Raw genomic sequence first — 27,889 nt, 5'->3', positions numbered from 1 at the left:
CTTAAAGGAACTGTCTGCATTTTCCAGTGCTGGATTAGTGCTGTTTGGGTAGCTCACTATTATTTTTAGGTTCACCCATTATTCAGAAGAGCATCAGATTTATTTACTGTCAGTGCAACAGAAGCTGGTTAGGTATCAGGTTCTGGGGAGGGGAATGAAGTATTGAGAGATGGTTAGAGACCGAATTCCTTAAAGAGAGCACGACAGCTCCAGGTGATATCTTCACAGCTGAGAGTAATACACTCCTCAAACTGTGCTTGAATGTGCTTTGAAATGATGTGGGAAGTGACAGAAGCCAGCTGGACTGCACGCAGCATAGGTGGGTGGAGAGGCTGAGAACATTTGGATTTGGGTAGTAAGAGGTCAACCTGCAAGATGTGATGTAAACCTGATTGAATGGGAAAAGGCTTTGGACAACTAAGGAAAAGTTGAGAAAAACTGGTGTGGCAACCATGCTTAGTATATCCAGATTTGTGGAAGTGGACCAAGTTGGGGCATGCTACAGGTTAAGCCATTAATAATTAATTCTGGAAAAATATTCATGTTCTGTTCAGATGGTCTTTAATTCTTGAATGATCTTCAGAAATTGCTTCTTGCCGAAATTATGAATAGATATTAATTATAGCAACATCTTATATTATAATTATAGTGTGCTTTTCATTCCAACTCATCCTTAGGCCTTTTACAGCATATGCATAATTCATTTTTGCTCCCCTTGGGCCTGAACACAACACTTAATAAAGAGTAGGGATTGTATTAGCTATTAAAAAAGGTAATCAGACCTCTCTTCTGATTTCTCACCACTTTTCTAGCTTCTAAACCTTTCTTGCAATCACTGCCTGGTCACAGCAGTGAGGATGGAAAAGGGAATTGCAATGGGGAATAAGGGAAAAAAACAAGGTCTTGCCATCAAAGGCAGTCCCAATGTCAGAGTAACCACAGCAGCTTTAACAAAATAAAAGTCAAAGAGCATGAGCATATAGGTAACTATACAATTGCAAAGTTAATGTGTGATTTCTACACTAAAATTCTATTTCAAATAATATTTGGGATGATGCTCTTCAAATAACCATCTGCATCTTTGCTATTAGATCCCTGGGAATTCAGAGTAACTGCTGCAAAGGAATGCCAAGTTAAGGTAATTCTGGTTTCACTGAACCTGCTGGAAACAGAAGCATGTTTCTGTAATTGTGTTTCTACTTTGGGCTACAATGACAATAACAATAAAACTTTTATGACAGCACAGAGTCATTGAGAAAGTCAAAAAGACACAATAGCAATTATAGTATTGCACTATTAATTTTTCCCATCAGAAACCACTCATAATATTAAACGGTTGATCCTCCTGCCTGGACAAAAGTATCTGGGAACTGACAGCAAAGTAAGCATTGAAAGAAAGCATTCTTGCCTTTGAGGTGTGAACAACTCTGTCTCTAAGTTTTTCCAACTTCAATACTCACTATTGTGCTTGAAGATTCTAATAGTGGCACCTGAAAGCCTCGCACCAAGAACGAGAGAAGTGTGGTTCAACTCATCACTTAAAATGAGGCAGCCCTGTGGAGAAGGAGTACAGTGAGCATCTGCATGAACTGGGAGGCTGCTGACATGTGGGCATGTGTGTGCCAGCACAGAGCATTGCACCAATTAAGCTGTAAGGATTAAACATGAAATGAATTTTCTGCCACTTTCCTGAAGGTGCCAGGGTGCACTGCAAAGGCAGGCAGAAATAATGGGATCAGATTCTCAGGCACTCCTGGTGGTGAAATGCTTCTTGTAACTGGCAAGCAGCAAATAAGCCTATTAAAGATTGAGTGCTTTATAGTAATATCAGGTGATGTTGCTTACTCTATCACCTGTCTACAGCCCATTTTGAGTTGTAAAGAAACTGCAGCCACCACCCCACATATAAAGACTGTGTGACAGCAGTGTAAGGAGGAGTAATACCTCTGAGGCTGGACTGACATCAGCAGTTTGGACTGCAGAAATGAGATCAGGAGAGACTGATGCCCTCCTCCACAAAGATGTGGGTGAAGTTTAGGAACCAGAGTCTTCCTCTGGTAAATGCATATAGAGTTGACCTGTTGTATACTTTTTATTAATTAACTCAGTTGAAAACTCATTTTGTTTTTGGAAATGAAAATAGAAATGCGGGAGAAGTAAATTTATATATTGTACTAACAAGGGGCAGGGCTCACAGTTGAGTTTCAAAGCTTGAGCCCTTGTTTAGCTCTGCTTTCTATTAACCATGTTTCACTGTCCTTCATTACCCAAAGGGCAACACATCATTAAGCAAAAACTTATTCTGGAATCATGGACTAAGCCTAGGTTGAGAAATACTCACACAATCTCCCTAGACACTGGTATGCAGAACTAACAGTAAGTGCAGATGCATCTTGACAAGAAAATGTAGCTGTTAGGCTTAATTATAGAGGAAAACATAGGAGTGAATCTCTCAAATATATGGTGGATAAATAATATTTGTAATACATAATATATAATAATACCGTATAATAATATATACTCAATTGTCAAGAAAAAAAATACAATACATAGAGTATTTATTATCTTTATTTGTGACACTTATATCTAAATATCTGACAGAAGCTTGAATCTCTACATGAGGCCAGGTAAGGCAGGGAAAATTATTATACAGCTAAGCAAAGGACCAAGTACCTCACACTGTATACCTGCAATTTCATAAATTTACCTTCATTAATTCTCTGTATCTGTTCCCTTTGAAACTGCTGGACAGGTTCTCCAGCACTGCAGCAGACTGAAGTTCATGTTCTGGGCAGCTGAAACAACTCTCCCTGCCCAACACTTGTAAACATGTATTTTAGAGATCTCTTGCAAAAGCTGCATTCATCTTCAACAGTGAGTGAAGAAGTGACTTCACCTCTACACTGGTGTTTCAGAAGAAGTCTTGGTCATACACCTCAAACTGAGCTCATTCAGTTTCCACCAAGAGGGAGGTCATGTTTTGTACTTGCATGGCACACTTCATACTGTTGCCCAGCTGGATGAGCTGAGGAGGAGTTACCCACTTCCCAGCTATCAGCACAGTGCATCTGCCTGTGATACCCGCAGTGATCAGTGGCAGGATGATGGATATCCATGCCTTTGAGTTAGGTACTCCAAACTGGAGATGAGGTTCCTTTGGCACCAAGTAAGAGCCCAACTTTTGTAACATGATGGCAGCTTTAGACTTGCATTTCCTGCCAGCTTTCTTCGAAGGGCTAGCTGGAGCTCTGTTCACCAGGAATGCTAAGCACTGTGCTTTTTCTTTTCTCCAGGTGTTGTAAACACTATCCGAATCATCATCTTTCATCACAGGCAGCTGGGCAAAATCTCAGCAAGTAGCCCAAATACTTCATCCCACAACACCTGGACACGTGATTCTTCAACATTTGCTTATTTTTTAGGGAGAAGCAACTTCACTGAGAGGAGCTAGACAGCCATATCACTGATCCTTAAACAGATGTTAGGTATGTGCCATAGCAACACTCAGCACTAGCACAGATGATAAAGGAGCCTATTTAAAGTCACGAGGTCATCAGCTTTATGACTCACACATTCCTGATACCAAGCTTTGTTCCTCGATCAAGCCTTTCCACTTACTGAAAGCCTAGAATACTGCAACAGTAGTTAAAACAATTAATAAACGATTGCTTTGCATGTTCCTGAAGGAAGTACTCACCTTTCCAACAAGGGCTGGAATATTCATCGAGTTAGTTGCAAAGCCCATGCCAAACACCATAGCATCTTCCACACCAAGGAACTTGGCCACAAGTTTCTCTAGTTCTACATGTTTGTCTAGGGTGCCTGCAGAAATAAGCACACAGAATATTAAATCTCATTAAACTGTGAAAGTTATTAAGACACAAAACATACAAAAGAACAGGCTAGAAGTGTGTCATTAAGCTCTACAACATTAAGTTCTAATGAAGGTTTTCCATGTGTATCCTGTGCATGTGGGCTAATGCAAGAGGTGCAAACCAGCTGTGACTAAAGCTAACAAACACTGCTGCTGTTAAGGCAGCAAAGCAGTTGCTATGGGAAAAAGCTTCCTTTTCCCATAATAACTTTTGACATAGTTTATTCTGAAGACTAATTTTTTTGTCTTTTTCTCTCCCCTGCAATGAGGGTAAAAATACCTCGTTTTTGCAAGAAATGTGGGACAAACATTTTAGGCATTCTTGAGTTCTCTCTCGATGTGAAAACAAATATGGGTGACAACAAAACTCTCCCTTTTTTATTGCCTGCCTAGGTATATGTACAAAATTCTTAATTAGGATTTTATATGGATAGACAAACAAAAGCACTCTCCATATTTTTCTGCTTTGGAAAGTAAAAGCTATTCCACTCCCCATAACTGATGATAACTCTCCTCTTTCCTTCCTCTCAACAGGAAACATAAACAATAATGCAGCACTAGAGAGCCTTCTTAATTGCATGTTAATTATCTAATATTAGTGCCTGAAGTCTCCAAACAAGTAAGGTGCTCCAACTATCCAACAAAAACAGTATCCTTTCTGCCCAACTCACAGCGGAGGATGACAAAATACAAAAGGCAAACAAACAAAAGAGTGGTGTTAAGAGACTGAGATAACAGATAGCTTTGAACAGTAAGGAATCATCTCAACTTGCCAGCTCTCTAGTCCTTGGTTGCCTGGCTGTGCATTGCAGGGACCAAGGCAGAAGGAACTCTTACAGGATGATCTGTGGGGAAGAAAAGAGAGTGGCCTGTGGATTCTGACAGCATTTCCCCTATGAATAAGGCTGTAATCAGAGAACAGAAGAAAAGAATTAGGCAAGTGAATATGTTACCTCACTTGCACTGCACAAACTGATGCCACAATAATATAAAGTGAATTACAATGGATGGAACAGGAAAGCTGTGCTCACTGTGATGGACAAAGGGCAGATGAAGGAGGAAAGCAGAAGCTTGGCTAGAGTGTCTCAACAAGAATGATGAGTCAGGAAGATGATCTTACCTTCATCATGGAGCAGAGCTCATTAAAAAAACAAATAAAAATGGCGGGAGAACAATGTCAGCAACAGCACTAAGTCAGCTGGTTACAGTGAAGCAGCGTTTTCATTATCTTTTCTCATTAAATATCTGAAGTCAGAATGACATCCATTAGGAAATAGAATGTGACAAATACCTATCACACAGGCAGGTAACTCTCCAACAATCAGGGAGATAAGGAGCAAGGATCATGTGGCTTCTTGAAAAACGTGGGTTACATGGACAGTAAAGGACAGCAGTGCTGAGATATTGCCAGGGCCCTCCTGGGCTGTGCTAGACCAGAGCCTACTCCAGCAGAGCTTCAAGAGTGAGTCTGCATTTGTACCACACTGCATCTACCTGGAGCTGGGTTGTTTCTGTGCTCTGAGAATTAGATAGTGTGATACAGAAAAGGTGGCTCTGCAGAAACTCCACTGTGAGCTGAGTTTGTGTGAAGCTCTTTGGGGATGGCTATTTTTGAATTTGTACAACCCATGATACACAAGGATATGAGCTGGCTCTGCACACAGCCACTGTTTAGTAGCCAGGCTCCATGAAGTACAAAACAGAGCTGAGCTGCTCACTGGGAATGTGGGTGAGAATCTGTCTTAACTTGTAAGCCCACCAGAACTCAGCACGTATTTCTGTGGTTAGTACTGTATTTTTTGCAAATTGGGCCCAGCTAGTCTTCAACCTGGTTACAGTTCTCATTGACAACTAAGAGTTCCAGCATGATCAGCTGCCTTAGTGTTCCTTTCAGGTGTTATTTTGTCACTTGAGGGCTATCAGCACACAAAAAGGAGATGAAGTCTGAAATGGAAGCTTGAAGCCAAGCACCCTACGGTCACAGCTTGAATTAGAAGGTTTGTGAAAGCATGAGAAACAAGCAGTGTGTGCTTTGCAAGGCAGGCATTTTAAGGCATGACACAATTGTCCCTGACTATTCCAGGGCTAAGTCTGACACTACTGGGGTGGAGTTAAATTGCTTTTTCGGGTTGCATCACATGTTTTCTGTTGTTGCAAACAGGAAAAGCCTGACTCAATACAGATTGTTCTGTTAAAGCTCCTGTTGGATGACCCACAAAGGAACAGCACTTTTTGGAGCTATTTTTATTGATTTTGTCATGGTGAAGAACTAGACATTCTGAAAGTGACTGATTCCTACTTACTATTTACTAATCCTAAGAGTGAATGCAGATGATATTGTACATCACTATTGCCTACAAATCCTGGAATACAAATTGAAATTGGTTTGCAAAACAAAATCCTGAATGACAAGGATTTGCAAAACGAGCCCTGGTTTTGAATCATGCTAATTACCGTGGCAATACTGTTGGTGGTAGGTAAGGTGTTGCAGAAGAAATACAACACACACCAGTACTGTCAGTGGGAGGTTCGTGACAGCTGTATACATCGAACAGAGTTGAAAAAGCGTATAATTATGCAACTATTTAATCATATCAGACGATACCTCCACACAGGATGTCCTTGGACACTATAAATGACACCAATTCCCTCACCTCTCTTCACTGGAAGAAACAAGGGGTCAGGTGTGTGCTGCTGGGATGAGGCTTGTCCACTAGCACTCCCAGCTGTCACAGCCACCACCACGACAAGCATAAGCAGCACTACCAGACAGATGCAAATTTGATCCAAAGGAACTGGCACAAGCTGAAACATCTCAGCATCTAAAGCTACATAACAAAGGCAGTAATTACACAGCTCTTCATTAAACACAGCCTTAGAGATGTCAAGTGAGGTTATCCTGGCCCTTAAAATGTTTTGTGTTGTACTAGATTCAAGGCCAGTATTGTGATCTGATGAATGAAAAGTGATATACTGGATACATTTTTTTAAATACGTTGTATACACAGATACTTTTTATGCTTGCCCTATAAACAGATATTAGAATTTACCCACTGACTGACTACAGCTTGGCTTGACCCAACAAATGAGGACACAACTAAATAATGTACACCCAATCACCAGGAAAGATTTAAGGGAAAAAAAAAAAAAAAAAAAAAAAGAAAGGTAACTGCATCTTTAAGAGACAAAATTAAATCCTTTTGAAAGTTATTCTTCCCTGCTGAACAGCTGTATGTAATAGAGTATAGCAGGAGTTACTGTGATCTGAGACTATATAGGTATTAAGGTCAAAGATCATATCAAAAGTGGACTTTCACAATGAGAACCACCTCCACAGATTTCCACACTTCTCAAAGCAAACCCCCTCCTTTTCAAAATCTGGTGACCCAGTTCCCTCCATTAACTTGCCACTGCACTCTGGTGACAAGGAACATGAAGTACACTGTATTTTGACAGGCTTTTTCATAGACTTACCCATGCTGTTGGGCTGAAAGTCACTGTCAGACTACTAGACAGATAAAGCTGGAAAATGGACTTCCCATGATCCACACAGCCATTATTTAGTTTGACATTTTCAGCTTGGACAAGATGGTTTATGCCACTGGTTAATCTGCCCAAGACAGTCTTTCAGGTTCTTATACACCAATGACACAGACTGGTTGAACTGCCAACACTGGCAACAGTATCTTGTAATAGAATTTTATGCTTGGAATTCCAAGACCCAAAGAAGACAGGGAAATACCTGCTCCCCTCAAGTTAAACAAAAGCTGGAGGAGTAAACTGATATAAGCAACAAGCCCTTGAAAGAAAAAAGAACAGCTGGGAAACCTATGCACCCTTGAGGTGACTCACCAAGGTGCATGAGAACCATTACACTATGAAAATGAGGGCTTGTCAGCAGCATCCTTGGGAGGGTGGGGAACAGAACAAAGCACCTGAACCTCCTTGTCGCATTTGACACTTAAGGACACAAACTCACTCTGGTAAGATGCTTGTCAGAGATGAAAAAATCTGTATTATTAAAACACATATATGCTTTAACAAAAGCAAGATTGGATGAGTTATCAACAGAAGAATGAAGAAACAGAAGCTGGAGAAATGATATTATTTCTTTACACTGTGTTGCCAGAGTAGACGATGCAGATGGTATCACTGTCCTACAGAGCCACCACCAGAGGAAAGCCTCAACTTGTAGAATGAGACATGTTGGAAAGAGAGGGAGAGAAGCACACAGTAATGTTATGTAGTTGCCTCATTTGACACTGTATGTGCAGAAAAGAGTCCTAAAATAAAGGGGTTTTGATGAATCATTTGATTGAAAGGAAATGCTCAAGTTTTCTAAACATTGCTACCAACTGACAGGGCTTTCATACCACAAAGATGCCATGGGTGCCATATATCTAATAATGTACCTGTGTAATTTATTGATTCTCAGAAAAAAGGTGGATTAGTTTTAAAAAACTTTCCAGTTGAATTTAGATCTTCTGGTTTTGTTTCCTTTTTTTTTCCCTTTAGAAAAACACAAGGTTAAAATTTCCAGTTTAAATCGAGCCGCTTCATGCTAAAGCCTGTATGGCAGTATCTTAAGTATCTAAATATTTGCATGCTGATAACATCATATATTGCAGATATTTTAGGTATTAAACAAGTCACACAGCCCTTAACTCCTACAGATGCCTTCAATTCCGCCTGCCAGCAGATGGACTATCCAGACTGTTAACCTTGTTTTGCAAAGTATACTTTTGTAATGGGGAAATACCAGGAACAATACTGATCCAATGATCGTAAGTTGTTAGTAAGTTGTTCATAAATTGGATTAGTTATTTATGAGAGGGTAGGTACAAAGAAGGAAAAGGCTGCTAGTAGATGACAAAAGAGAATTCTAATGTTTCCTAATTTATACCATACCGTACCAGAAAATAGCTACGATTATGAAGTGTGTGTGTATATATATATATACAAACATGCACACAAATTCTCATTTTTGTGGCTTTATTTCTCCTTAAGATCCTACTTGGAAACAGTAAATTATGGAAAATTCAGTTCTTTATCTCTTTCTCCTAACTGAAAAATGAAACATTTATTAATGTTTGTACAGTATTATGTTTAAAATGAGCTCTGGCACTAATTAAACCTCTAAAGCAGTATAAAAGAAAGAACGGCCAAATAACTATTTTTATCTTTTTGAAATGCTGCTAGAAATTCATATTAGGCCTCAAAACCCAAAGGAAGGAGGTAAATAGGATTGAGCTACTTTGGTAGGTTAAATGTTGGCACAGATTTTCAGATCTACTTTTTAGAAATGAGATCACAATCAAGTGTAAAAAATCCTCAAAGAAAAAGCCCTAAAACTGAGTGCAAGTTAGGTGTTAAAGGGTAATCTCCTAATATGCCCTCCAGAGTGAATCACCCTGCAAGTGCTCTGTGCAGGCTCCATCTTGTGTTTTGGTCCAAGGCATAATCACAGGAGAAGGATTTCAAAAGGCAGGAATCCTGCCTGGCTGCTTAACCAGCACTAATGACACGTTTGCTCCAGTTACTCACGTATATCATCTCCATGAGGAATAATGGGGAGCTAGATAAACAGAGCATTGGAGTACTGGCTGTCCATGTGACAGTCCTGTCACCAGCCTGGCCCCAAGCCTAGGAGCACTTAGAGCACGATAATCTGCCTTATCTTAAAAAAAGTGTAACTTTGCTGATTTTATTATCATCTGAAAGCAGCAAGCAGGAAACTAATTGGCATGTTTCTCAATAACTCTCAGTCACATTGCCTAGAAAAGGCTGACTATAAACACTGAGCCACAGGATGGGCTCAGAAAAAAGGCTTTTGAGTCTGCTTCCAACGGTAGCCAGCTCCCACTCCAGCCATTAAAACACACTGATTTGCATGGGAAAAAGGATGTTACATTCAAGTTGTCATTCTTTCATATTTTTCATTATATGGAGGGAATACTTACTATTTCATATTTATTTAGGTTCCTATTTGCTGGCAGTTTTATTGAGCTAAAAAGTAACACTTTTGAGGGAAAAATTAAAACACAGAAAACAGTATAGGTATTTTTGGGGGGTAGTTTACATGAAATGCCCGAATGTTACAAACACTCCGTTAGCTGAACAGTTGGTGTCCAGTTACTTATGGAGTCATGGAAGGAATCACAGAATAGTTTGTGCTGGAAGGGACCTTAAAGATCATCTCATTCCAGTGCCCCACCTTGGGCAGGGACATGGACACCTTTCTATAGATCAGGTTGCTCCAAGCTCCATCCAGCCTGTCCTTGAACACTTCCAGTAATGGGCATCCCCTGCTTCTCTGGACAACCTGTTCCAGTGCCTCACCACCCTCACAGGGAAGAATCTCTTCCTGACATCTAGTCTGACCCTGCCCTCTTGTCAGTTTGAAGCCATTCCCTCTCATCCCATCACTCCATGCCCTTGCAAAAAAATCCCTCTCCAGCTCTCTTGTAGCCACCTTGAGGTACTGGATGTCTACTTAAATCCTTCAAGATTCAGGAATTATTTTCTCAGACCCAGCATGTATTCCTAAAAACTAAAACTTCCTACTTATTTTTGTCCCAGTTGGTTTCTTGATGTATAGTGAACAAGCCAAGAAATAAAAACAATGACCATTTCCTGCACCTACAGGAGAGACTGCTGCTGACAAAAGCTACTTTAATTCAAATAACACCCATGGTCAATTTTGTCAGGTACAGTAGGGGCAGATCTCTCTGTATCCTCCCTTGGCATCTCCCACAGTTAATTAGGACACTCTGAATCAGGTACAGTTTGGGTATTGCTAGTAACTATCAGTGATCCCTCCTCTGCATGCATGGCCAATGTCCCTTAGAACACAAGGGAGTGAGAAGTTCTGGCACCTGCAGCAATGAGCTCCTCGGGTCTGCCAACCTCCAGTATTTAGGTGAAAACCTTCTACCAGCTTCATACTGTAGATCAGTAGATCTGGTAGTGGGAGAGGCAATGGACAGTGAACCCTGACCACTCTTCCACATCACACATTGTACTGAACACTTCTGTAATTTCTCCCTTTAGGCTCTTTTTGAGTGAGATGACAGGCATTTGTGACTGCTGAAGACAGCAAGCTCAGTAGTTGTTCACCCAGAAGCCATCTGAGGCCTTTGAGGATGCCTGTGGCCCTTCCTTATACTTTCCAGTTTTGCTAAATATTTCTGATCAGACTTGCATAGAGTACTCAAGACAACAGCAAACAGCAGCTTTATGCAGTAGCATACTGAGGCTCTATGGCTGGCTTTCTGTGTACTTTCTAGTAACTTCTAGTGTTTGATTTGCTTTCTGACCATGGAACAGTAAGTTAATTCTTCCATGGATGTACCACTTATAACTCCAAGATCTTCCTCCTAAGGGATAGTAGCTAGCTTGGTCTCAAAAAAAGGAAAGTATTTTTCTTTCACATTGGAAGTCCCACAAACCCCTCAGAAACGTGTCTTAAACAACACTGTTATACTAAGAAAATAATTTATTAGTATTATAATTAAATAGAGCATGGAACTAAAAATGGAGAGAAAAGCCTTAAATCTTTTTATGAGGGACAAATCTAGGAAGGTCAGCCACTGCTTTCATCAGTGTTAACCATGCTCTAAGAGAAACTACCTGCAACAACATTCTGGTACGACAGCATCGTATACCCTCTTCACAGCCTGGCCAGTTGTAAGAGGAGGAGTGTAGGCAGAAGACCATAAAAGACAGTTTTACCATCATGTATTCTTTCAAACATCACTCACATTACTTTTTATTTGTGTCTTCTTTGTCTTACCCTCTCTCTGAAATCTTCTGAAAGCGGTGGAATGATGCTTCTCAGAAAGAGAGCTACCACTGCTTACAGAGAGATCTTGGTAAAACTCAAACATGCCAGACACTTAAATGCACACAAGCAGAGCAGTACTTCCAAAGTCAATTAGCCTGAAAATATAAATATGTTCAAGTGCTCTCTTGGATTAGAACCCCACAGGCAATTTGCACAGCCTTGGCTCTTGCAGCTCACTGCATTTTTACTTCAAAACACTTCAGCTCTGCACACAATAACAACAGAAGTTTTGAAATGTGATCTGCCCAGAAACAAACTCATCCTGTTCTTTTTATCTAAGATGAAGATGAGAAATGATAATTCCAAAAGTTAAGACCTTTCATTCAGACCCTTCCCTATCTCTCTCTTTGATACATTTAACTCAGAATTTTTCTGTTCAACTGTGATGAGAATGGAGCACAAGAATGTAAAGGAGCAAGGAAAGAGGATATCCACTATGAATAAGAGGCTGTTTTCCTTAGGCTGTTTATAGAGATCTTGGTGACAGACAGGCTCCAAAGAGCCAGCACCAACGAAGGAACCACTGCTCAGCACACAAACACAGGCCCTCTGTTACCTGCCCAGGATAAAACGCTGTGACTGCTCGTTCACACCAGCTAAGTCAGGCCCAAACACACTGCTTTCCTTTCTTAATAGGTCTATGTCCAAGCTGCTCTCTGAAATCCACTTCCAGAAGACTGAGACTCACAAGGATTTTAGGATGCTCTTTATCTCTAGTCCATGCTTGCATTGTGAATAGTCTTGATGCAGTTCATGGGACTGTTTGTTGTGAAGGCAATTAGAATGAATCTAAAACCTTGCTCAATCAGTGAGGACAACAACAGCACAGGAGCTCAGATGAAGAGAAAATCCTAGAAATCTCTACACACTGGCTCTCAGATACACTAAATGAAGTTTCAAGCCATAGAAATGCAAGAGGAGATTTCTCTTCAGGCTTTACCTTTCTTGGGAGTTATCAAAAAAAAAAAAAAAAAGAAAGAAAGAAGATGTAGGATTCCCAGAATGCAGAAGTCATTATGAACAAGATTTTTAATATTTGAACACAGAATCAATCTTTTAATAAGTTGTGTTGGTTTGTTTTTTTCTTATAAATTAAGTCACACAAGTCTTCCATTAAAAAAACTCAGCAAAAACTACAGAATAAGGAATACCAGCGATAACCTTAGATGTACTGAAAACAACTTGAAATGTTCTTAGACAAAATAGAATCCAAGAGAAAAAGAGAGAAAGCTTCCTTCAATACCTTAAAGGACTAGCAATGGTGACCACTTTCAAGCATGCAATGCAGGTTAAATAATATATTGCAGTCACCAGATGGGTCACCTACAAAAGGAAAAGTAGGGTCAATCTGTAAACCCTCTCTGGGTGGTGCCACTGACATAATTACTATCAGCAAATCAAACCACAATGACAAGATAAGAAGCAGGTGACAAGGTTTGCATTACTTTTTTGTCTGAAATGGAGACTTTATATAAAAACTTAAATACAGTATTTTTTCTGTAAGATTTATGGAAGAACAGAGGTTACTTTGAAGATACAAAACATAATTTTTTCAGGTTGCTGGATTAGAAACAAGAAATCTATAAAGACTTCTGCATTCTGGGAATCCTACATCTTCTTTCTTTCTTTTTTTTTTTTTTTTTTTTTTTTGATAACTCTCAAGAAAGGTAAACCCTGAAGAGAAATCTCCTCTTGTGTTTCTATGGCTTGAAACTGTTTGGTTTTTTTTTTCTGAAATGTAAGATGATTGTACCATAAGGAATGCAAGGCTTTGTGTAAAAACAGAAAGTTGAAGGTAACACTGCATGCAGCCTACCAACCAACAAAGCAGACAAATCATAAAGGACATATAAACCAAGAATGTCAGACGGAGCCTTCCTGAATTTATTTGCTAAAGGCAAACTAGAAATATTTTGTTTGCATTTGTGTGGAAACTACGGTTTTTTGCCAGTAGTATCTCATAAAACATTCCAATACATTCTTAGAACATGGGATTAGAAACATTATGTAAAAGATCATTTTACTAATCTGAAATCTCTGTGTGTGGTAACTGATATAAATCTGTGATGCAGTTGAATTTGCCCTTGAACAATACTTGAAATCTCAATGCATTTTTTACTTCTCTTAAAATATAAGCCTGTTACTTCCGTCATTAAAAATCCCAGGCCAGTATACAACACATGTGCTTTTGCTTTTCCAAAAATCAGTACTATTTTTCCTTTTGAAAAAAACCCTCATGTGAGAACAAATAAAACACAGCATTCCTTCTAATTGTGAAATGAGTAATTGCTGATGGGATTAAAGTTCTCTAAGTATCCAATTCTTTCAAGATATCTGTGAGAAAATGAGTATAGTTTTACAGAAACTTTGGTGGCCATCTCGCTGTTTACTCACCCATTTCTTGCCTGGTACTGCAGACTCCTGTCCCGTATTTTTCTAACTCTATGGTCACAGTTTTCAAAGCATTAACATCTGTTTCTGCAAAGCCGAGGTAGTTATAAGAACCCATATTGATTACATTCTTGATAGTCCTTCCTGTAAACCTACAATTAAAGCAAATTTTGAACAACAGTGCAATTTTCCCTCCAATCCCAAATGAAAAGAAAAAAACCCCAAATTTTCCCACCAAATTTTGTTCTGGTGTCAAATTCCTACTTGGGAATTTACAATCCTCATATTCTAACAGCCCCAAAGTTTTTCTAGCCTCTCTCTTTTCCTAACTAAGTACTGCTTCTTGGTCAGAGTGCTTTCTAGAAGCCACACTGTAGATGACAATATACTGGTAAATTGAATGGTGAATGGCTGCTTTTATGGTTTTAAACAAACAAACAAACAAACAACTTTATTTAAGAAACAACTTACAGACATTAATTTTTCAAGCAAATTGTCAACTGCTTCCATTAAGTCATCGGTGTTCTCACACAGACAGAGAACTTAAACTTGATGAAAATACAGGAACCACTATGATGCATTCTCAGTAAGCTCAAATACAGCCAACCTACCCATTGTCTATGCTGTGAATTTCCACAGCTGCTTAATTCAGCTGCCATACACCAGAACCTTCAAACTGTAATCTGCTTAATACCCACTGCCAAAGACTCACTATGAAGGCAAGAAGCCACATTCATGCAACGCAAGGTATTATGATTTAAAACCTAACCAAGGGATAAAACAAATTTTGTTGTAATATTTTGAGTCAAGGTCTGTTATAAATGGAGTGTGAGCAGTCTTGTGCTGACACAGCCAAACAAAATCTTGCAAGCCAAATTTTTGGATTGTAAACCCGTTTGCAATAGAGTTGGAAGTCCATACTGCATTTCCAAACAAATACTCAGATGAAAAAGATCAGATTGTCAGCATGGTGCTGACTGCAGAAAGAAACATGCCGATGGATTCTAGACAAGGATCTAGGCAGAACTTTCTGTGCTTTGCAGAGGTATCAGGAGTATGCTTATGAAGCTGAGAGCAGCAGAGTGTAAGATGACTCACCTAAATGTCCAGTTGTAATCATCTGTAACACGCTCCATGAGGTCAAACTGTGGCCCAGGGACGCTGCAAATTGGACGATTCCAGTTATCCCGTATTCTCAAATAGAGGTTTCTGGTGTAAAAGTTCTCAAAATCTTGATAAAGTGGCACAAAGTCCTGGTTTGAAAACATGCACAGGGTTATGTTGCTGGGAAAATATCTGCTTCTGTACCCAAGTCATTCCTATTAACAGGGAAAAACTGATTCATCAGTAAACAGAGCTATAGCAGCCACAAGTTGGTCTAATTCCCCCTACATATCCTGAATGTTGGAAATGAAAAAAAAAAAAAAATCAGAATTCTTTCATTTAAAGAAACCAATTGTTTCAAATTGAGCATTTTTCTATGTGTGGAGCAGATTGCAAAAGTAGGATAAACAACTCACTACGTTTCATGAAATGCTGGATACATTAGACTAAAGCTAGAGCAACATATGGGATTTGGACATTACTGGCCTAACCTGGAGGTGCAAACATCCAGTTAAGACAATTTTTTTTGGTTGAGAATTAGTGTCTATCTAAGGATTTTACTTGGAAATTAAAATTTAAACAAAGCTTTATATGAAACAGCAATATATCCATGTTGGGCACTGCATACAATAAACTGATAAAATAACATGGCATGCAGTTAACATACGTGGGAGAATTAAATAAACATGCAATCCATAGTGAGGACAAAAAAATTTAAGTGGCACAACTGGAATCAACAAATGGCTAAATCATGAAGTGAATTGAAAATGGTACTCATTAAGTTATGCACATATCTTCGAAAATCTAAAACGAAACAATTTCAGGAATTTTATTTGCAAGGGAAACACTAACACTCCTCATGTTTTTCCTTTGTTATGCCAGGTGTTACCATAAATGATGACTCAAACTGCACAGAGGAGGAGGAGCAACCAAAAATTCTAAACAAAGTTGGAAGGCAGTTGATCTTGCAAAGGTGCAAGTTTCACTTAGAACTATGTGGGATGAAAAATTTCGGGAGTTACAAGAATTCAGACTACATCCACTTTGTTCTGGGACATGACTCCTTAGTGCTCTGTGACCAGCAGTTCAGCAAACAAGCCAGCAATTATAACAAAGTTAGTACTGCCTCGCTGTGAAAAACAACATAAGACAGCCAGATGGGACAAAGGAAAATCAGGGTTTAGGAGATTTGGAAAGATGATATATTTAACAATAAGGCATTTCTGAGTTTTCTTTTTCTGTGGATTGACCTCAAATACTGAGATTCTGTTTTGCTGAGAGTATTATGGAACTCTTACAACAAGGTGAACATGTGCCTGGGTAAAAATCAAGACTTTACATAAATGTAGGTACATAATCATACACATGCATACGACTCCACTGCAGGGTGTGTTCACTCCTCTCACCCCTTATGCAACGTTCTGCAAAAATGAAAGCTGTCTGCCTTGTTACTTCCACACGTCGCTGTAAATCATTTGCAAGCAGGGGAAAACTCAGCTGTGGATACATAATGACCTTTTCATACATACTTTTTGTTGTTCTCTCTCCGCAGCAATGTTACGTTTTTCTAGTCCCCAGGCTCTCATAAAATCTCGCAGGTAGCCAAATATTGTTCCCACTGCAAACCCCACGAAAGTAAAAACTGCAACATACATTGGTGCCTGTTCAAAGTGCTCAATAAATGTTTTTTTGTAGAGAGTTCCGTTTGATACTCCATTCTTCTGAAAAAATAGAACAGAAACTTTTGATTAATATGTTTCATCTCATCAAAGCTTAGACCTTTAGACCTCAGGGCAAATCTTTTTCTCTAATTAGGGGAGACTTTTAGACCTCACATGAAGTAGAGGACTTTTAACCCTGAAGCTGCTACTGACCACTACAAGTATCTCCCATTTTCTCTCCTCTCATATCCTCAGTTGCAGGTGTCTTCAACACCACTCCCTTGTCTATTTTGAAACATGTGAAACTTATGAAAGGTTGGCAATATATTATTGTGCAATTGGACAATTATTTCAAAGGTGATTAAATGGAAACCACAATACTCTGTCTCGCAAGACAGAGCTATAAAAAGGGAAGGGCAGCATTAAAAACTCACCTACACTGTGCCTGACTGCTTCTGGAAGTCTTGTGTAACCCATTGCAGCAACTAACCTATATAAAACAAATCCTGCCTAAAACAGGACAGCTTTACCACAATGTTCTCCAGACCTGAGGAAGTATCCAAAACAGCTATGATCCAGGCCTTCTATTTCTCTTCTGATTTCACAAATGCTTTTAATCACATTTTCAGTGACCTCTCCCATAATTCTAAGGGTTCTTAAAATCAAAATAGAGAAGAGCAAAAGAAAAGGAAAAAAAAACCCAGAAGACACACAGATGTCCTTGCTTAGAATTAGTGATCCCATTGTGAGCAAATTCTAGAAATTTACAGGTGTGTGTGGACAAAATATTTTTTCAATAAAACATATTAAGATTTCAATTTTCAAATTAAAGAAGCTAAGTTTTTCAGTTGCAATATTCACAAGGCTCATCAGATTATTCTTTGGAAGAGTGGTAACTCCCTTATTTCTGCAAAACATCATGGCCTTTACAGTTACTGCCTAGTAACAGCCAATTTTCTAATTCAAAACTAACAAACCACAGTCCAGAAAAAAAAAATGCCCTGTTTAAAAAAACCCCAGAACCAACCAACAAAATACCCAAGACATATACTTTGACATATTATATTATAAAGCAAATCTACCAGCATATGAAGAAATACCATTAATACATTTCTGCCTGTGGGAAGGATGAACTAAACAGAGTAGATTACCTAGTTATGTAATGAAGCTAGCTGAAATACCATATTCATATTAAGAACAATTGACAATTCACTATACTTGTAAGGACAGAGTATTATTGATCTTCATACTGCATCAAGATGTTTTTATCCTCAAAGGATTTAGATTTCTGTTGTAACTTGCTGTCCAATCCTGGATTCCCAAGGGGTTTTTGGGAGAAAAAGAAATAAAAAAAAAACCAAAAGCATTGTTGGCCACAAGAGAAAATAGAAAGGCTGTGAAGGAAACCCAAAAAAGAAAAAAATATTGGTTGGGCTGAACAGAAACGCATTTAGACTTTGGAAACACTTATTGCCCTGCAAGGGAGAAAGAATGCAGGGCTGGCTCTCACCATGTGAGGGGACACCTTTGAAGCAATGCTACACATGCACTCCTACCTCAAGTTAATTGCTCTTTTAGGGCAACCTATTTGCCATGAAAAACATTTTATGAGGATGAGTTAAATATGTGGTCAAGTCAAATTTCACATGAGTCACAACAGCTGTGTGCACACCATGATGAGACAAAGTAAATATTTCAGACAGGATTAAGCTCAGTCCTATTACCTTACATTTGCCATGGGCTAAGAGCACATTTGTGGTCATCTATGGGAAACTCAAGTGGCATTGTAGCTTGATGCTCTTGAATCAATTGGCATCAAGCTGTGATGATGTGATAGTGCAACTGAGCCCAGAGGAGAGAGTTACAATGTTTCTCTTCATCGATTTTATTAAGAGTTTATTGCTATAAACCTTATTGGTAAAGGAATGGGAAAGCTCCTATCAGACTTTTGCACTGTAACACTCTTCTTCCACAATGAAACTCTGCTGTTGTAGAACTCTCATTTCAGCAGGTGCCATTTGATGCAGTCAGATTAACACATGTATTTATCAGGTAACTGCTGTCACTGTCCTTAACACAAACAGCTGGGAGTAAAGAGCATAGGCAGTAGTGAAGTACAAAGAATGTGGAGTCAGATATGACCCACATTCTCCAGGCTATGAAGGAAAAAAACCAAGAGTCTTCATACACTTAGTCAAAGGCTGGGAGAACAAATTCAAAAAACACAGTGACATCTTGCCAAAAAAATAAAGTGAGAAAAACTAAGTCCATTTAATCCATCCCTAGAGTCTCACAAAATAGTAAAGGGAGAGTCTCAAGAAAGAATAACCAAAACAAGTGGATTCGCTGCTTCTGGAGAGTGGGAGAGTGGTAGCGGGGATGTTTTTGTGCAGCACTTCTGATCCAAGCATGGAGTACATGAGTGACTGACTGAACATCATGAGGATGTTCAATTTCAGCCAGACTAAACTGGCTGAATTGGTCAGCGAATGAAAGCTTAATCATCGTTTTGCACTGCATTACTGTGGGCTTTTTCTGTGTTACATAAAGTTTTATCTCAGAAGAAAGAGGTGGATTTGGAGACTGTGCATTTAGAACAGCAGCTATCCAGTGAAGGGTGATTTAATTCAACTCTGACTGGCACTGGAATCAAACACAGCAGATTTCCTACAAATGGCTGAAACGACTCAGAGATCATTAGTTACACCATTACCCAGTGGGTGCTCTGCTGAACTGTGCACCCACAAGTGTCTTATTACCTGTAATAACACCTGCAGCAGACAGTACATTTTCTCCTCCATACCTTCAACTGCAGCAATTGATTGTCCAAAGATTCTAAAAAAAATATACATTCTCCCAACTTCAGCAATTGGTGGCTTTGAGATTTTATGACTCTAATAATGTGTTATCATCTACAATAGTCATCAGGGGATAACTGTGGATGTGTTCACCATTTTTGAACCTAAATATGTTGGGAAAATGAATTGTGACTTTTGGTAATTCATTTCGTCTCTAAAAATCTGTTTCCTTTTCTATAATAAAATTACCTGACAGTGTCACGACAGTCTACTTTGACTGTTCTTGTCTGTTCAGCTTTCCTACTCAGCCAGTTACACAACTCATAATTTTCTATATGTAAATAAATTCTGCCTCTCCATTTGTCTCTTCCCAACCTATAAGAATCTGAATCTATATAATTCTAGTCCAGTCTCCTTGTCCTTACATGGACTTAAACCCCAAAAAAATAAATGTAAAAACTCTGTATTTTAATTTTCAACTTTCTATTCACTCTGCAAAGTTCAATAAAATCTTTCTGAGATGTAGAGGATACGAATTAGGATTGGATACCACACTTGATAGCACAGTATGGATTTATACACCTGCAAATGATGCTTTGTCTTCTTTTCTGTTGCTTTTTAAAGACTGTTAACATTCTATTTGCCTTCTTGCCACAGTTCACAGTTTCATCTCTTATGATTACACATATCCTTCCTCAGTTGCAAAAATACCAAATTTAGAGCACACTGCTATTTGTGCATTCTTGGGACCATTTTCCCTTCCAACTAATTCTTTGGTTTTTATTTAGTGACCTGAAATTTTTTCTGCTCTTTTGTAAACATTATACACACTACCAATGAGAAACTTCTGCAGTGTTTCTTGTTCAGACCAAATTTTTCAGCAACCTGAAGAATTCTGTATTGTCAATACACACTGTCACCTATTTCTCCTCGTCCCTTTTCCCACACCATTGGTGAAAATATGAGAGAGCGCAGGTCCAAAGAGCAGTCCCTGGGGGACTCCCCTCCCTGCATTTCCCTCGTCACCTTTTCAAAAATTGTTCATTTGTAACCCCTAATTTCTCTGGCAAAAAGGCCAGCATAAGCAGCAGCCCAGAGTTATTCAGCAACTTTATCTTTGGCTTCCTTTAAAAATCTTGAGTAAATACCCCTCCTGATATGTTAATCCACAACTTATTGGCTTGTTTTAAAAATTCTGCTGGCATTCCAAATCAAAATAGTTTCTCAGTGGCCTGCCACACAGTAAGTTTACCTTCCAGGCACAAATGCAGGGAACCTACTGGTGCAACATAAAGGCATGCAACACAGAAAGGCTATAGGCGAAATTCAAGGAGAATGGATGTTTTACCAAGGAGTTTTACAAATCTAGGATTTCATCAACTTTTTGGAAACCACAAGCACAATCAGGGTAGGCAACTTCTGTGTGTTGCTCCTCTGCTTCACTGGTTTCCAGTAAGATACTGCAGCAAGAGAATTCCTTGCAGCAAGATTTTGATGCCAAGTCAACAGGAGTTAATAGCAATGCAGCAAAATCAGATTTAAGTACAATACTTTTAGATTCCCATTTCCTATAATTAGCCATAGTATTTCAAAACTCTCCCCGAATGAAGAACCCCTTCCAAAATACCTTCAGGTTTTCAAATGGAGAAATCAACTCTTACAACAAATCTTAGTGTGCTATGAGAATGGACATCAGTATAAAATACTGAATATAAGGGACACACAATGTTAATCAAAATAGCTTGCTCTAGTAATAGTGTAAACTCATCTTGAAGTCTATTAAACACTTCTGGCAACACCTTTACAAGGAATAGTTACAAAATATATTTGCATTATCAAAGAAAAACAAAGGATAGCTATGCAACAGCATTAATAATACTTAAATATTTGTTCACACTACCATTAAAATTAGGAGATAATTTTTCATTGCATTTAGGTCCTGCAGCCCTTGGAATTGGCTAATTGGCATGCTAATTGGCATGAGCCAGATTTGCATTGAGGGGAGAGTGAAGAATTGAGCAGCACAGACAAGGTGCCAGAGTACCAACCCTGCGTGCTGGCCCCAACTAAGTCCCCAGCAAAGAGGTAAGCACGTGTGCTGGCACAAGGCCTGAGTAAGCCCGTGTGAGTGGAGTTGTACCAAGGAACCAGAGACCCAAGAACTCATGTTGTCATGCAAGTCTGTTCTGCAGAGACAACAAGCACTAATTAAATATTCTTCTGCTATTATGGCCATTGTCCTTATAGCAGCAGGAGGTGCAGACAAGTATATCTTTGAAATAAAACTACTGGGAGAACAATAAAGTCTTTATCTTTAAATATAAGTTCCCTGCTAGGAATCAAATCTGATCCAGAAGTGGATGAAACTTCATGTGTGTTTCTGGATCATATTTTATCAAGTTGTTGCATACAACCTATGAAAAAACAATACAAGCTGACTGATCCTAATACTTCCCATACAGATATGTATATGAAGAGAGAGGTGTTGAAAACTGTGAACCAAGTGACAGCCATGTTTGCTCAATATCTGACAGACCTACAAGATGACAGTGAAATCTTAAGCAAATTGGGACAGGGTGTTCTTACAGCAAAAAACTGATGGGAGAATAGACATAATTGCTAATGCAACATCTGATTGCTTGTAGACAGTTTGGTTCTAAACAGGTGTTTCCTCCCCAGCATTTGAAGAGCATCTGGGACAGGACCCTAAATGTAGATGATTTTACATGTCCTAGGATGTGTGAGACAGCGACATGGGGAAGAATATAAGTATCTACATAACTAATAACATAAACAAGTAAGAGGATCTACAGAGGCCTGTAACCTTCTGGAGCAGAAGCTGAAGATGGGATACCACAGGATTCCATTTCAGCCAAGGGAAGGGTATGGTCCAGCTGAATCCCACTCAGAGCTTGCCACTGGATAGTCACAACTTGAAGTGACTGGTGAGCAATTCTGTCTCCTATAGATCACTGTCACCAGAGGGCTGGGTCCCAAAGAATAGAACTGTCAGGTTCTGTGCAAACCCACTAGGATGACTGTCACAATTACTACTTTTCCCCAAAATCACTTAGGAGTCCATTAGACACTGGAGGAATCTGGGTGATTGCATGCAGTTCCCAGGAGAGAAAAAAAAAGGAAATTGAAATTATGAAAGCAGAGGTTCCTTGTAACGAATATACTATTGTCACAAATTTAGATTACTTCAGAAATCTCCTCACTTACTGGCAATGATATCCTTCACTTTAAATGTGTGATTTCTTTTCTGTAACAACACATTTCAGATCTTATGGGCTCAAGTTTCTAAACCGTAAGTCAAAAATGGCTACTCAGGGAATTCATATATTACTGAGCTATAACGACAAGACTTAAATTAAAAATAGTTGTGAAACTTTAAAGTCTAGAAGGCGCTAAAATGAAGGTCACTGCCCCTTGCAATGTAACAAAGCCACAAGAAAGTGGCTACAAAACAAACTGCAAGTAGCAACCTAGCCAAAAAAGCTTTAGCTCTCAGTAGTGTGCCTGCAGAATCCTTGTTTAGACTGATTATTGATTTCTACTGAAGTTTCAAATAAAATATACACCTGGTAGTAATACAGTCAGTAAGGACTAAGAGTAAAATCTCCAAGATCGTCCAGAAGGTTTAGGAAATATAAATCACCCTCAAAATAACTTAGAAAACCATGTACTCTTGAACTTGCCAGAGATTCAGTATTTAACAATTCAGAAACCCTATAAAGTTCACTCCTTGTAAATAGTATTAAATGCTGCTTGTTCTGCTGCTTGAGGTTTATTTGAAGATGGGGTCTTCACCACACTTTTCACAAGCACCAGGAAATGGGTTTTCATTTCTTAATCAACTGTCATCTAATTGCTGACTGAAAACTTGCAGCCTCTCTTCAACTACAGGCAATCACCAAAACAGTATGAAAAGACAGGATCTTCACCTTCCAGACTTGCATAATCTTTTCAGCTGAACACAAGTTAAACTCCAACATATTCATCTTGCAGCAATTCTTTCAGCATCAACTAAACAAGTCCTGCAATGCTGACAGTGACGCTATTATGAAAATACAGATGTGAATAACAAACACATTAGAAAAATACTATGAAATACTGTTATGTAATGAGGAAAACAATACCCATACTCTATAATTTTCAGACTAACACTTTACTCTGATGCTAAAATAATACTTTTGAGTGCAACATAGGAGGCTGGGAGGATACAGAAGACTTACTCATTTATAACGTCCAGGAAGAACATTCAACAGTGGCAAGAGTCCCAAACAAGAAGAAACATGAACTCAGAAAGTACACATTTTATCTCCGTTTCATAAGTTTTTGTTAAGGTATTTATATTAAGAAGTATCTTATCTGATATATCAGAAATTTTAGCCCTGCACGTACTACAAGCAACATGCACTCCAGCATCAATGAATGTTTAATTTCAACTATTCAGAGACTGTCTACTTTGTGCAATTTTTCAGCAGGCAAAGCTGCATACTGCAGAACGGTCACACCACAGTGTTTGCCAAAAGAAAAGCCATATATAACTCTTTATAGCACAGAAGCTTAGATTAATGCACACAGACTCAGAACAAATCCCAGGAGCAAACCATGAAAATGCAATCTCATGAAGGGGAGAAAAATAGTAGAAAACACAATTCTGAACTTCAAGGTTCATAAACTGCAACATAAACCATAACAGCTACTACCCAATACCAAATAACTACAGCACTTACATCAAACAGTACAGGGCAGATAAAAACAACTGCATAGCAAACTTTTTTCCCAATGGCTTTACATTATTTACATTATTTACATTTATTTCAAGCAATAGTAAGAAACAGTAGAAAGAAAAAGTAACATGTCTGTCTTATACAGCTATTATTCTGCTGTTACTCCCAGAAACTTCAAAGTGACTCAGCATAAATAGGAAGGCATGAGGGCAAAGATGGAGCTTGGTAATTTCAAATTACTAGAGACAAAACAATGAAGTTCACTACCCAGAGAGATACTTACAAACACCAGAAGGTATTTCCTAACCTTACAGCAATTACAGAGCAGAAAGCCAGGCATGTGGGATCAGAGAGAAGTGGATGAAACACCTCGGTTACAGCAATCCCAACATAGTTTGTGGAGTCAAGTTGCAGCAAGAATTTGGTATGATTTCCAAAGCTTAAGGTAAATTACAGGATTCACACTGCTTGGCCACATCACAGTATCTCCTGATCATCCAAATCCTATGGCTTTGGCTTTAAAAATAAACAAACAAAAAATATGATGATGAAGTGGTATCACTTCAAAGGCTGCCAGTTTCTGCACATCACTGGTGATGATCTACTAATATGGGAAACTACTTCCAGAAGTGATTCAGCATTTATAAATTAATCTTATGTATCTCACATACATTTTTGATATGAAATTGTTTGTTGGGATGAAGACTGTAGCTGAATGCAAAGTTCTCAAGATGTGCTAAACAGATTGCTACTGATTTTGCCCAGTGTAGATTCTGAGTAAATATCCACGTGAAGCAATCCACCAACTCCCACATATTTCCTACACAGTGACTTTGCACCAGAAAATGTTTTAATTAGCCATCAAATTCCTCTCCATGCAAAATTCCCTTGTGGAGAAAATGCTTCATCTTCTGCACTAACTAGCATAATGAATCCTCATTGGATCCCAGACCCTTCCCAATTATATGGCACAAACAGCTTCAAACAGGGCCAGGATTTTGCATCGTTTTAATAATGAATTTAATAACGACACCCACATTCCCTATCAGAATGGATGTGGCCGTGGATGCTGGATCATGCCAAATACATTGCAAGCTTAAATCTTAAGGTGTTAAACCTTTAGAGGTGGTCTCAGGCCATCCTTGGTTCCTGAGATTTCAGCACCAGTTTGGAGAAAGACTCCTGGAAGTCACAATATATCCCTTGTTAAAGGAGCACAAATGTATTCACACTTCCTACCTGGAAGTTGCATAACATTAGGATAATTTGCACATTATTTTGATGATTCTGAGAGTTATGCACAAGTTAAGTTGAAACTGTGGGCCTTCCAAGACATTCCAATTATTGCAAGGAGTAACTTGTTATATTTCAAAAACCTGATGAAAGTCGTTGCCAATTTTGTTAATGCAATCAGTTTAGCTGGATTTATGCTACCTCCTCCGGGGTAATTAACTACTTTAAAACAATACTTAAATGTAAATATCTTGGCATACCACAGATGGAGAGGAAAGAGAGAGATAAGAAATTCCACAACAAAAAACCCCAATGGGGAAAGCAGAATTTCTCATGAACAGATGAGAAAGAGGCAATCAAATTTGTGCTGCTATCTTGACAGATAGGGGGATTAAAAACTCAGTAGGAAGATGATCATCTGGGTAGACAAGGTCCACCTCTGAGCTAGGATAAGAATTCAGCATCAAAAGAGAGCCCTAGGGTGAAAAAACATCAGGATAAGTTCAGTTAAGGCATAGCATATAGGTTTGTAGGACAGAAGATTTCGAGGAAGGTGAAGGAGATACCCATCCTATGAACATGTCAAGAAAATGAATAGCTTGACACCTTCAAACACAATAGAAGCTGTTTCAAGCAAGAAGACAAAAATGCATTTAGCCAATTGTTAGGCAACTTGGCAGCAGTGACCACGGCTAATTAAAGTCAGTTGCCCTATACCAAAGCCAGCATGACAGCTGGTACCTGTGATCAAATCACTGCACCATTTAATTTCACAACATGATGAGGGCTGCAACCCACCTATCATCAAAGTGTCTTCAGAGAACCCCAGTCTGGAGTAACCCACATTCACCAACTTGTGCCCTAATGCAGCGAAGCTACTTCGTTTAACTAGTGACAACCAATTACTTTTTCTTTTTTCACCTAAAAATCTACAGGAGCAGTGTAGTGGTTTGGTCTAAAATACTCATTACTGTTTATCTTCTGTGAGATAAGAATTAGGAGAAATGCAAAGCAGGCACCAACTTGAATGAATATAAAGAAGTTTATTAACAGACCTAAAAGAAGAAAAGAAAAAAGAAAAAAAAATTATACCACCTTTAGAACTCTCCTCCTCCCCCCACATTCCTCCCTTCTCCCACTGACAATGTAAAGACAACCCTTAAGATGTTCAGTCTGTTTACCACTTCCATAATAACCTTGTTCAGTCCATTTAGAAAGAGAAGTCTCTTTTTGCTCATGCTATGAAAACAGTATCACACCGAGACAGCCACCCACTTCCAAATATTGTTCAGTCCATTTAGGAAGAGGTCTCTCTGCTTACGATGTGAGTCCCTTCCCCCGACTTGCAGCTTTTCCCGCAACTGCTTTCGAGGGTCCACTCTTGAAAGTTTTCTGGGGTACAATTTTAAGGTTGAGCTGTTCAGAAACAAAAAAAACAGAGGCCCTTCTCCTTCCCTGGGAGCAAAGGGTCATCTTCATCTTTAAGACTATCTCTGGAAGCATCTCTAGGAATTGAGGTTTTTCTCCCTTCCTCTTTGGAGCAAAAGTCCTCATCTGGTTCATCTGGTTCATCTCTCTCTGTCCAAACTTCTCATGAAATTACAGCTGCGGCAGCATCTGCCTATTGCTTATGACTTGAACACTCCACCCCCCATATCTTCATGAAATTACAACAGGATACTCTGATGTATCATAGCTTCACAACAGACTTTCAGCTTTAAGCGTCTCCTCTCTCTCTTCCCTCAGGTTTTCAGCTCTTCACAGCAATAAAAGGGTTAATCTCACCTCGGCCTTGCAGCTGGAATGTGGCTTATCGCTGTTGGTCACCTGACCTCTGCCGGACAGAGGTGCCGCTTTGCTGAATCTCGGCCGCAGTGGAGGGGGGGGTTCCGAGCCGCTCCGGCTGCCCACGGCAAGGCAGTGGGGGGGGTTCCATGGCTGGAACAGGCCCATGGCTCCAGGCTAGCTGTGGCCCGGCCCGGCCTGGCCCAAGCAGGGCCTGGCCGGGCCCACTGGCCCCTGCACGGGGCCTGCAGCCACCTGTCCCAGCGCCGGAAACGAGAGAGAGCTTGGGGGGGGGAGTTTGTCTACTCTTAAGTGGGTATCACAGAGACGGTCACAACTTTAAGTGGCTTAAAGAATTGTCCATATTCAAACTGGCCAGCTGATAGGTTCTATCAGGTCCCAGAGGAAGCTGTAAGCACCCCTTAGCAAGGATATCCCTTCCTGGACTATGCTTGCTAACC

The 27,889-nt window shown here is 39.3% G+C and overlaps 1 protein-coding gene across 2 annotated transcripts in view; it reads right to left on the bottom strand.

Annotated features, from left to right (window-relative positions):
* Positions 1-27,889, bottom strand: part of SPTLC3 (serine palmitoyltransferase long chain base subunit 3) — an 80,069-nt gene that overhangs the window by 32,475 nt on the left and 19,705 nt on the right. Inside the window, exons 1-6 of one of the 2 annotated variants that reach the window (XM_069008999.1) lie at positions 17,308-17,352; positions 16,742-16,933; positions 15,207-15,361; positions 14,112-14,260; positions 3,698-3,822; positions 1,461-1,554 (exon numbers count right to left, since the gene is read on the bottom strand). In XM_069008999.1, the coding sequence (XP_068865100.1) occupies positions 1,461-1,554; positions 3,698-3,822; positions 14,112-14,260; positions 15,207-15,361; positions 16,742-16,867 (649 nt within the window). In that variant the 5' untranslated portion in view covers positions 16,868-16,933; positions 17,308-17,352. Of the gene's footprint in view, positions 1-1,460; positions 1,555-3,697; positions 3,823-14,111; positions 14,261-15,206; positions 15,362-16,741; positions 16,934-17,307; positions 17,353-27,889 lie in introns of those variants that run through there. The other variant, XM_069008998.1, reaches the window with a different exon arrangement.

The sequence above is a fragment of the Aphelocoma coerulescens genome, chromosome 3, assembly GCF_041296385.1.
Source record: "Aphelocoma coerulescens isolate FSJ_1873_10779 chromosome 3, UR_Acoe_1.0, whole genome shotgun sequence".
NCBI classification, from domain to species: Eukaryota; Metazoa; Chordata; class Aves; order Passeriformes; family Corvidae; genus Aphelocoma; species Aphelocoma coerulescens.
This window is presented reverse-complemented; position numbering and strand designations above follow the sequence as displayed.